This window comes from Acomys minous, assembly GCF_964271855.1.
Source record: "Acomys minous genome assembly, chromosome: 1".
In the NCBI taxonomy this organism is placed as follows: domain Eukaryota; kingdom Metazoa; phylum Chordata; class Mammalia; order Rodentia; family Muridae; genus Acomys; species Acomys minous.
In genome coordinates, this window is record NC_140483.1 from 151,880,888 (window position 1) to 151,893,043 (window position 12,156).

The 12,156-nt window shown below is 48.0% G+C and overlaps 1 protein-coding gene across 5 annotated transcripts in view; it reads right to left on the reverse strand.

Moving 5' to 3' along the window:
• PTPN3 (protein tyrosine phosphatase non-receptor type 3) overlaps nt 1-12,156 on the reverse strand; it is a 154,321-nt gene that overhangs the window by 94,808 nt on the left and 47,357 nt on the right. Inside the window, exon 1 of one of the 5 annotated variants that reach the window (XM_084776068.1) lies at nt 10,862-11,129. The exons of the other annotated variants lie outside the window; for them this stretch is intronic. Coding sequence (XP_084632194.1) covers nt 10,862-11,063 — 202 coding nt within the window. The 5' untranslated portion in view covers nt 11,064-11,129. Of the gene's footprint in view, nt 1-10,861; nt 11,130-12,156 lie in introns of those variants that run through there. 5 annotated transcript variants of the gene reach the window in all.

The following is a 12,156-nucleotide window of genomic DNA, read 5'->3' on the forward strand; positions in this document are numbered from 1 at the left end:
ACGAGATGTTAACATTGACCTTATTTTTAAATAGTGCTCTTAGGCTGGGCGTAGTAGCGCAAGCCTTTAATCCCAGCACTTGGGAGGCAGAGGCAGGTGGATCGCTGTGAGTTCAAGGCCAGCCTGGTCTACAAAGGGAATCCAGGACAGCCAAGGATACATAGAGAAACCCTGTCTCAAAAAACCTAAATAAATAAATAAATAAATAAATAAATAAACAGTGCTCTTCAAAATATAAATGGTCTAGAACTGAGTATTTTAATCACTTTTTAAGTACAATTCTGTGACATTAATTATATTCATACACAATGTAGAACCATCAACTATTTCCAGAAAATTCCATCAATCCCAACAGAAACTCTGTACCCATTAAGTAATACCCCTCTCCGAGCAACCTCTCTACCTTCAGTCTCTGTGAATTTACTGAGGTTTGATCTTTTATCTAAGTGTGTTCTAACTTGCTTTCTAATGTGATAAAAACCCTGACTGAAATCACCTTGAGGAGGAAAGCACTTATTAGGCTTACAAGTTACAGTCAATGCAAAGGAAGCCAAGGCAAGGGAAGGAGACCATGGAGGAATGTGCTGCTCTCTGGCTTGTTCCTCACCGCGTGCTCAGCCCACTTTTACACACACCAGGAAGACCTGCCCAGATATGGTATATCCCAAGGTGGGCTGGGCCCTCTAGCAGTCAAGAAAATGCCCCACTGATTGGCTTAACGGCCAGTCTGATGGAGACAGTTTCTGAACTGAGAAGCCTCTTCCACTTGACTTTGTGCGACGCTTACAAAAAAGCTAACCTGGCCACAACGGAATCATGAAATGCCTCCTTTTGAGTCTGGCTTAATACCCTTCAGCATGTTCTTTTGAGGTCTTCTATGTTTTAACGTGCGTCACAACTTCTCTCCCTGTCACGACTACCCAACATTCAGTTTCTTTAGCTCAGTGCATTTTTCCACAGGCATTCATTCATTTGGGTTCAGTTTCTGCCAGTTGTGCCTAGTGATGCAATCAACTTGAGTATGCACGAATCCATTTGAAACCGGGCATGGTGGCGCGTGCCTTTAATCCCAGCACTTGGGAGGCAGAGGCAGGTGGACCTCTGAGTTCAAGGGCAGCAGCCTGGTCTATAGAGAGAGTTCCAGGACAGCCAGGGCTACCCAGAGAAACCCTGTCTTAAAACAACAACAACAAATCCCATGGTTGTTTTGCTCTGTCAATGCCTAAGGACAGACTGCTGCGTCGTATGGGAACTAAAGACTAATATGTATGAACAGACCATGGTGTTTACACACACCCACTACCCTTCCCAAGATGTACTGGCTAGTTTTATGTCAACTTTATACAAGCTAGAGTAATCAGAGAGGAGAAAGCAAGCCTCAATTGAGAAAGTGCCTGCATAGATCTTGTTGTAGGTAAGTCTGTAGGGCATTTTCATAATTAGTGATTGAAGGAGGAGGGCCCAGCCCATTGTGGGTATTGCCATCTCTGGGTTGGGGTCTATTAAGGAATAATAGTGGTGATGGAGCACACCTTTAATCCCAGCACTCTGGAGGCAGAGGCTGGCGGATCTCTCCAAGTTGGAGGCCAGCCTGGTCTACAAAGTTGAGTCCAGGACAGCCAAGGCTACACAGAGAAACCCTTGAAACTTGAAAGAGAAAAAAAGTAATCAATCAACCAACCAACCAATCAACTGATTAATCAATCAGGCTGAGTAAGCCTTGGGGAGCAAGGCAGTAAGTAGCAACCCTTACTGGCCTCTGCATCAGTTCCTGCCTCTAGGTTCCTGTCCTGTTTTGAGTTCTTGTCCTGGCTTCCTTCAAGGATCGGTTACAGTGTGGAAATGTAATAAGCCCTTTCCTTCCCAAGTTGCTTTTTGCTCATGGTGTTTATCATAGTAATGGTAACCATAAGAGACAAGACCTGCTGAATTCTCTTCCCTACAGAGGCTAACCCACTCCACATTTCCACCAGCGATGTGGCTATCTTCCTGCTAACACGTGGGGGCTCCGCCATTTTCTCCTGCTTATGACCATTCTCTCCTACAGTGGTATTTCATGGCCTGGATTTTCCCAGCCATAATAACTAACAACAGTGAGTGAGTCCCGTCATGCATGCTTATTGGTCATCCATCTTTAAAGAACTGTCCATTCAAGTCCTCCACCCATTACTAAGATGAATTTGTCAAGATCTGGGGTGATGAACTTTAGAGATAGTTGTTATTATATTATTATTATTATTATTATTATTATTATTATTATTCATGTTTTCAAGACAGGTATTATTGTTATTATTGTTGTTGTTGTTTTTCAAGACAGGGTTCCTCTGTATAACACAGTCTTGGCTGCCCTAGACTCACTTTGTAGACCAGGCTGGCCTTGTACTCGCAGAGATCCAACTGCCTCTGCCTCCTGAGTGCTGGGATTAAATGTGTGGGCCACCACGCCTGGCTAAGGCTTTATTTTTAAACGTATATATCTTCTGTGAGTTTATTTATTTATTTATTTTTCTTCTGTGAGTTTATGATTGCAGTGCTCATAGAAGCCAAGGAGGGTATGCCCCTGGCTGTCCTGAGCTGCTTCTAATATGGGCATTGAGAACAGAACTCCCGGGTCCTCTGGAAGAGCAGTAAGTGCTCTTGACCACTGAGCCTTCATCTCTCTAGCCTCCATTTTAGGAATAAGTTCCCATTATTAAACTTACAAGCTTATGATTCTGAAACATTTTCTCCCGCTCTAGAGGCTGCTATCACTTACTTGATGCACCAAAATTTTAGCTCTGGTGCAACTCAATGCGCTTCTTTTTCCTTTGTGGTTTGGGCTTTTGGTATCACCACATGCCAAGAACCCAGTGCTAAGTCCAAGGCACTGAAGATGATGATCCCTACAGCTTTCCCTAAGAGGTTTTGCGGCTTCAGCTTTTGTACTTAGGTCATCAACATACTCTGAGTTGATTTTTTTTTTTTTTTTTTTTGGATAGGATATGAAGCAGAATTAAGACATGGGCCTGTAAAAGATCAGCCTTGTGGCACAGGCAACCAGCCCAGCCCCCAATCAGCAATTCATTGTGGATAAGCCATTGGTGAGTAGAAAAACCATCCCAGGGCATGCATAGCCCCTCCCTCCACCTGCTGCTCCCGACTGCTGCGGGACCACTCACAGCAGGCAGTGGGCTGCTTCCTGGCAAGGAAGTTAAACCTGATCGACTACACAGACTAAAGACTAAATATGTATGAACAGATCATGGTGTTTGCACACACCCACTGGCAAGCCTAAAATGACACTATTATCAAATAAACACCCCTAAGCAATGACAGGATGGAGGGTCCCAGCCCTGGGAAGCTCAGCATACTCTTACCAGCTACCTGTCTTGGGGACCCATCACACGAATGAGGAACTGAACACCCCTCTACCCCACCCCATCCCCAGCCTGGGCTTCAACTCCCAGGGCCTTTCCCAGTAGCAAGCATAGTGTGTCTCCAGGTGTTCACCCACAGATATGCAGGGAAGAACCATGTTATTGCTCTGACTCATTTCAAAGGGTTGGGGGTGGGCACCCCAGCTTCCAGATCTCCCTTAGCTACCCAAGGGCCTTGCATGATCTGGCTAAGGCCACTTCTGTTCACCTCCACCATGTTTGTCCTGCCTATCCACAGGTCCCTTGACTGTTCCCAGCTTGTGCCAGCCAAGCTTATTCGACCTTAGGGGTTCGTACTTGCTGCTCTCTCTCCTTGTGACACCCATCTTTACGTTTTCACTTGTCTCTCTCTCTCTTCCTTCAGGTGTCTACTCAAATTGTCCTTATTAATTTGGCTTTTCACATCATTCCTTAAGCCCAGAACCCTGCTTAATTTTTCTCCTGAGCACATAAGTGGATGAAAGAGAGGACAGCGTATTCACATCTATCCGATCCCACTAAACATCAGAGGCTATCTAGACGGCCCCATGTGTACAGGTGTGGCCACAGAGGCACCCACACTTACTTTTGGACCTTCAGGCTGTCTGGGACCCGAGGTGTGACAAGGACAAGGAGGGCAGAGACTCCCATCACATGTAGTCCAACACTCCTATCTCTGTCAGTCAGGCTCAAGATGTTGTGGCAACTGACTTAGGCCGGGGAGACGGAATCTCCACCCGTAATAGATGTTTGTGAGACACACGTGTGAATGAGTAAGCGGCCATCTCACCCACGCGGGGCTTGTGCCCACACTGTGAGAGGGCGGTCAGACTTAACACATTCCACTGAAGGCAGAAGGTGGTTACAGGAAATGAGTCCCAGGAACCTACTGCCAGGAAACAATCAGACACGGGAAAGGTTATAGCTTCCAAGTTCTTCCTCCTGGTGACATTGAGCACACTGAAAATTAAAGATGAAGAGGCTAACTGCCAACTTTTGGGACCGCTTAAGGTGTGGTACAAATAGCCACAAGACAGTCATGAAAATGTCACAGTATGAACCAGGCATGATGGTAGTAATGGTGGCCAGGGCACAAGCCAGTAATCCCAGCATTCAGCAAACAGAGAGGCACAAGGGTCCAGAGTTCAAAGTCATCTCCGGCTACACAGTGAATTTTGGGTTATCCTGGGCTACGTGAGACCCTGTCTCGAAATGACTGCTGGGAAACCAGGAAGAGAAATTTTATAGCATGAAAAACAATGAAAGTATTAGGTTTTCAAAAGCCACATCTATGGTGATTTTCTGTAAGAAGCTAAGACGAATTTAAGGAAAATCAAGCAGAGAGAATTTTGAAAGAAATGCAGCCACCTGAGGCTTTACGGGTCCCAGGGATTAAAACCTTAATCCTCTTCCCCCTGCCTGACACCTCCCACCTCCCTCCCATTCTGCAACCTGCCTAACTTCCTCTTCAGGAGGGGTGGCTCTGGCCTGTTCCAGGCCTCCTGCAGACCAGAGCTGGCTCCGCTTCAGCCAGGCCCCCTCGCGCACAGCCAGCCCTAGGCCTGCAGCAGATGCTGGAGCCCTGCAGAGATTCCCTTCCTCCTCAGGGACAGCAACTGCAGAGGTGGTTCTGGTACCAGCAGCCACTCCTGAAGTCTGGGGGAGAGCTGCTGAGGGCAGCATCCTAAGGCCCAGACATGGAAGACTTGATCCTAAGCTTGGGTCCTGTCTTCCAAGCAGCAGAAAAGAAAATTCGCTTTGGGCTCTGTCATGCACTTCCGGCTTCACCACAGTAATTCCACCCCCTCTGTAGACCCTCTGCCTGCGCCAGAGAATTCCTGGCCCTGGTCTGGTCCCACAGTCCCAGCCCTGATCCCTTGGAGGCCTCTAGTATTTGATATTCCCAGTGCTTTCACTGGAGAGCCTACTGATGCCACACCCCAGTTTCTTAGACCTGCTGATGGTCTGACATCCGCACTGCACAGATACATCCTTCCCTCACGAACTCTGCACGTGGCCTGCTCTACAATGCCTCAGACATTAATGAGGCTCTCCTCTGTGAGGGTTTTCTGGAAGGTGCTTAGGGAAGTGAATACTGGGCTACCTCAGGCCCCGCTAGTCAAGGACAGGATGATCACTGAGTGCTAAAAGAGAGGGAACTGTGCCACTGGCTTCTGGGCTGTCGTGTCGTGTGCGCCCCCTCTCCCCCCTACGGGGGCTGGCTGTTGGGTTTCAGAGCTAGGACAAGAGGCTGGGGTTCTTTTTTAAACCACAACAGAGCCTGCCCTCCAGGTTCTCACAGCATCCCTCAGTCCCTACTTGCTGTAGAGCGTGGCTGGCTTACCCTGCCCTCTACTCTGAACTCTCTGGCCTGGGGTGAGGTGGGGAGCTTCCTCTCCCAAAGAAGCTCTTCACTATATTATTCAGACATTTTAGTCGCCTCCCCCCTGCCCCGCCCCCTTTCCTTTCTCCACTCTCAGCGAGCGCACTTCCCTGTGCCCCACCCCCACCCCCCATGGCGGATCCACTGGTCCCAAGGAAACCCAGCCAATGAACCCTCTCAGAGCGGATGTCAATAGGCCTGCAATTATATACTTTAACTTGTATTGAATTAGCTCGTTTTGGTGCCTCAAGCATCTTTACCACTGACCACAGCTCAGTGGGGCAGACAGCAGCACCTTCTAAGGAAAATTTAACTGTGAGGCGACCAACAACATCGCTATCCCGAAATCTCAAAAGCTCCCTAGGGCTCTAACTGCACTGAGCCAACATCATTTACAATCCTACTGCTATGGTACCTGCCACACACAACAGATCTCCGGGTCCATCTGCCCCACTAAGGAGCTGAGGGCAAGGCTGAGTGTACAGCATGGATGGATATGGCTTTCTATAGTTCCGGTTACCCAGAATTAAGGAGCTTTGAAAACACAACATGGAAAGTTCTAGAAGTAAACAAGTCATAAGGGTTGTTTTGGTGGGTATGCTGTGCCAGAGATCATAGGAACCCGGTACCCCAGGGCCACTGCCAAGCTAGATACCTTAAACTCTCAATTCATAAGTTTTATATAACTCTTCAGTGGGGTTTTGGGGGGGGGGGTGCAGGAGGGAGGGACTGGCCTCAAACTGGCTGCAAAACTGACAGTGACCTTGACCTTGACCTTACTGTCTGTGGCCCCATCCTCCATTTATGCTGGATTCTTGGTGCTAGAATGCAGAGCTTTGGACATGCAAACTTACTCTACCAACTGAACTACCACCTCCCCAACCCTAGCATAGCTCTCTATTTTAATTTGTTTATTTTGAGACAATGTCTCATTACATAGGCTGGCCTCGAATTCATAGACATCCACCTGCCTCTGCCTCCCGAGTGCTGGGATTAAAGGTGTGGGCCACCACTGCCCAGCTTAGTTCTTAATTCCTTACTGTGCTTAATTTACAGGCTAGCACACCTAGGTGTAATCAGTCACAAACATCCACAGCACACTAGGAGCTACTGTACTTTCTCAACGATTCTCACTACCATCAAGTAAGTGTGGTCTCTCACCAACAGCTTAGGATCAGAAGGTGCCTGTTAGAAATGAAGGCTTAGCTGGGCAGTGGTGGCGCACGCCTTTAATCCCAGCACTCAGGAGGCAGAGGCAGGTGGATCTCTGTGAGTTCAAGACCAGCTACCCAGAGAAAGCCCATCTGGAAAACACAAAAAACAAAACAAAACAAAAGGCGTTTGGGTCCATCTCCCCATGCCTGGCAAATCCACCCCTGCCGCACTCTTGCTGCAGTGGAAGAGGCGCTGCTGTGATTGATGCCAGCTCCCTCCTTTCTGTTTGCCAGCTGCCATCTCTGCCGTTGTCACCACCCTCTCCTCAGGCAGCAAGCACAGACTTGCTCAGCTTCCTCCATCCTTAAGGCCACCAGCTCAAACCAGAGACAAATTTCACACAACAAGCAGAAACTGACAACCAGTAGCAATGCCAGAGTAGTCAACATGTCCCACTGTGCCATCAGGGGCCTTCGTATGACCTCATGAGGTAGGGGTTCAGAACAGTGAACAACTGTTAGGGACTCGGCTGGGGTCAAGGGAAGAGCCTGCCATCCCAGGCTCACAACTGGCACAGTGCTGAGCAGTGCACCTGAGCACATCCTACTCTGCTGAGTGAAAGCTGGCACTGAGGACAGACACATGCATTTCAGCGGGGGCAATCAACTTGGAAGAGGAGAGCGAGCGTTGTTCAGCAAGCTAAGGAGGCCAGGTGACAAAACCCTTCAAGGACGGGGGGGGGGGGGGGGGGGTCAGGAACGTAGTGAAGTTTGGGGAACCCCTCTCTCTGTTATTCATTTCATTTCCCCATCCAACAACCCCAAGGTCCCTACTTGGAACTTTCCACTCTCCCAAAGGCCCTGTCTGACTCTAAGGGTGCACAGATCCCCATCTGCTGCCAGCTCAACCTCCCACAACCTGCAGCCCTCCAGAAGCCCCCCACTCCCTGGCTCCCACAAACTGCCAGAACATCTGGCTCCCCACAGCTGGCTTCTCAAATAGACAGACTTTTGAAGCTTGGAAGACAAGTCTGAAGGGCCCCCCAGAAGACCTAGTGTCAGGTCTCTCTCTCTCTCTCTTCCACAAGTGACATCATCTTCCCCAGAAGGGCACTCCTGCCAAGCACTCTTCCCACCTGGAATTTGGTTCCCACATTCATCTCTTCCCAGGAGGCATTGGGGCACTCCTGCTCCTTCCACCAATAGCCTTAGAAGCATGCAAGGTGTGTGGATGGATGAGTAAGAGGGTGCTTAGGTCCAGAAATCACCACAGAGGGATCCCCTTTCAAAGAGGCTCCACTAGGGGAGGAGGAAGGTCGAGGTGGTACATGCCTATAACCCCAGCACTCGGGAGGCAGAGGCTCCCAGATAGCTGTGACTTCAAGGTCACCCTGAACTCACAGGTCTACAAAGAGAGTCCAGGACAGCCAAGGCTACACAGAGAAACCCTGTCTCAAAAACCAAACCAAACCCAAACAAGCAAACAAACAAACAAAAGTCTCCATCAGCACACCTTGCATGCCTGAGACCTATAACTTAAAAAATTAAGTCTTTGAAATTTTTCTTTTATTTATCACACATGGCAAGGAATCTGCCTTCCTGATTACAGCAATTTAAAACCAACTTTATAAAAGATGGAAAGATTAAGATTACAACATAAAACTTAAGGATCCTTGCAAGGGCTGGGGAGAAGGCCCAGAGGTTAAAGCGCTTGTCTTATAAGGACTGGAATTAAATCCCTACACTCATATAAAGATCTAGACAGGCAGAGTGAACACTTGTAACTCCAGCACACAGGAAGCAGAGACAGGCATCCTTAGCACCAGCTGGCTTCTATTATTGTGATAAAACATCACCACCAAGGCCAATTATAAAAGAAAACACTTCATTTAGCTTATGATTCAGAGGGCTAGAGTCCATGATATGGAAATAGAGTAACAGCTAAAAGCTCACATCTTGATCCACAACCACCAGGTAGAGAGAGTGCGCATGCGCAACTAGAAATCTTAGGAGTCCTTGAGAGCCTCAAAGCCTGCCCAAAGACACACTTCTGTAACAATCCTTAATCTTTCCCAAACAAGTCCACCAACTGGGAACCAAGCAATCAAGTAAATGAGTCCATGAGGGTCGTTTTCATGCAAACTACCACCCCAGCCTAGCCATAAGAGGTCAATTTCAGGATTCAATGAGCAGGCTATGTGGGCATAAGGTTATTATGTAGTTTAAATTCTGATTTCTGTCTCAATGTTGTGTAAACACTGCTCCCCAATTGTTCCCTGATAAGCGAATAAAGCAGCTGACAGTCAGTAGCTGAGCAGGGGGGAGAAAAGGGTTGGACTTCCTACCAGCCAGAGGAGGAGTTAGAGGAGGAAGGAGGGGATTGAGCCATAGGTAGAGGTCCAAGGAAGATCAAAAGGAAAGAGCTGGAGCTGAGGAAAGCTACAGAGTCAAAGAATCGCTGGGATGTTTGCTGGGAGTAAGACAAAATAACATAGATGGTCAAGAACAGACTTAAGCTGCTCAAGATTGTTTTGTGAAGCATATTTTTAAACAAATGTAAAAACGTCTCAATTATTTGTGTTATAGGCAGGTTTAAGACATAAGCTAAGAGAAAAAAACAGTTACATCATCACAACTTCAACAACTCAATAAAGTAGGAAGTGATTGAGAAAGACACTTGACATCAACACCACACACCCCCACCAACACACGAACTTTTGCAAATAGCCTGAAAATAGGCCTACAACACCGTACGAGCACAGGTGTGTCCTGGCGTCCACTTGTCCACTGCTGGTGGTCTGTAGACCACATCTCAGCATGTTCTGGGAACCTTCTGGAAACAAAGAGCCCAAAAGAATGGGCATCTCCACTAAAACACAGAACCTGGGGAAACCCAGCCAGGAGCCATGGTTTAAGGTCCTGAGGGAAAATGGCAGAAGGCAAGGACAGATGTCACCAGTTCATACACAGCCAGAGAATGAGCTTGGCCCACATGCTTTTTTTGGGGAGTAAGGAGTCGTCTAGGGGACTGTTGGCAAAGGGAGAAAACAAAGGGGAAGCGTTGGGGGAAAGCTGGTGTGAGAAAGGCGTGGATGAAGAGTGGGGTGGAGAAAGAATCTCTGAGGTGTAATAGGCAGGACCTGCCCAGGGCACATATGGGGACCAGGGAGAAGTGACTTTGGAGCTCTTAAACACTGGGAAACTTTGTATTTATTTATTTTTGAGATAGAATCTCATCAGGTAGCCTTTCTTGGTCTGTGACTCACTATATAGAGCAGGCTGGCTTTGAACTAGCAAAACAACCTGCCTCTGCCTTTGCAGTGTTAAAATCAAAGACGCATGTCATCATGCCTGGCTTGACTTCACTGATGCTAAGTGTCATCAGCCACTCAGCATTAAAGAAACAGTGCTGAAGTACTTCCGAGCAGTCAAATCCAGAGACAGAAGTTAGGGCGGCAGTTGTAGGAGCTGCAAAGGGAGGAAGACAGGGGGCTGCCATTTTTACGGTTGTCTATTCCCAAATGTGAAATGTGTAGTCCTGTGGAGGGCAGTGACCACTGTGCAACAGTGCAAGCGCACATAGTCATTTAATGCCCCTGACCAGGACACAAATGCTTCAAGGGTGAATTTTTAAAAAAATATTTTTATTTATATGACTGTTCTCTTTGCGTGTATCACAGAAGAGAGCATCAAATCCCATTACAGATGGTTGTGAGCCACCATGTGGTTGCTGGGAATTGAACTCAGGACCTCTGGAAGAACCCGACAGTGCTCTTAACCACTGAGCCATCTCTCCAGCTCCTCAAGGGTGAATTTTAAGTTCTACTATTTTACACACCTTTTTTTTTTTTTTAATGAGGCCTTTCCTTCATTATAGTGACAACACACGCACGCACGTATGCACAAACAAAACGAAAAACACCACAAACCTGAACTGGATTTGAATGGCAAATCTGGGTCATGAGTGGTGAGTGCCACTCTTTCGCAGTGTCTGTTGTCTGTCCCTCTGGGGTGCTTGGTGGTAAGGAGAGAAGTTGGGCAGAGACCTGGCAGGAAGAGGGTGGGGGTCTTTTCTCCTTCAGGTGGTAATCCGAGTGAAAAAAGGCCTAAGTCCACACCAGAAACATTCATTTTCCTCAGACTGGAGGACGGAAAGCAGGAGAGAAGAGCCGGAAGATGAGGAAAAGCAGGGAACGTTGAGGAGGTTCCTACAAATGCCTCCAGCAGTACAGGATCACAGGCAGAGGTGATGGGGTGACTGGAGAAGGGAGGGAGTCCTGCAGAGAACGAATGCAGAGGTCAAGGCTGGGGTGTGAACCAATCAGAGCAGAGAAGGACCACAAGGGAGAGTCAGCTGGCTATCAGGACAGAGCTACTATCTTCAACCACCTCCTCGCCTACCTCATCAAAGGACAGTCTCTGAATCTGTGGTTCCCATTGCCGGTAGCAAGGAAAATCTTCCGGCCCACCGAAGATCTGAGGCAGACAAATACAGCTCAGAGAATGTGGCCCGACCCAGGGGCTTCTGGGTCTCAGAAACACAACCACTGACTATGGAAAGTCAATGGAACATTTGTATAGCCATATATGTTTGCTCTTCCAGAGGGCCTGACTTCAATTCCCAGCAACCACATGGTGGCTCACAACCATCTGTACCCTCTAATGTCCTCTTCTGGGATGCAGGTTTACATGCAGATAGAGCACTCATATACTTAAAATAAATAAATAAAATCTTAAACACACACACACACACACACACACACACCAAAAAACAAACACAGCCTAACAGCTTCTGTATAAAAGAACAAGAAAACTGCCCCAAAGGCAACGTATGTATTTGCGGAGTAAGAGAAATGCCTCTGCCTTGTACCTACTGGACATGAAATACCCAGTCGCTTGTGACTAGGCCCGCAATGCCACCTGCTTGCATGGTTCTACCCATGGATCTGATCACAGAGCTGAAGCCAGGGGGTGGGGGAGGAGGGGTACATAGGGGAACCCTGTGAGTGGTTGGGGGGACAAACCCTGATCTAGGGAGAGTGTGGCCCCCCGCTCTGCCACGCTTACACATCTAGCCTTGGAATGCCTTTGGAATTCGCTTAGGGTAGGTGGGGAGGCATTTGTGTCATACACCTGCCCTGCTCCTCCATCCAACCTGAGCCTGCAGTGAGGCTCCAGGCAGGAAAGAGCAAAGGCAAGGTTAGGGCACATCCAGGAATAGAGT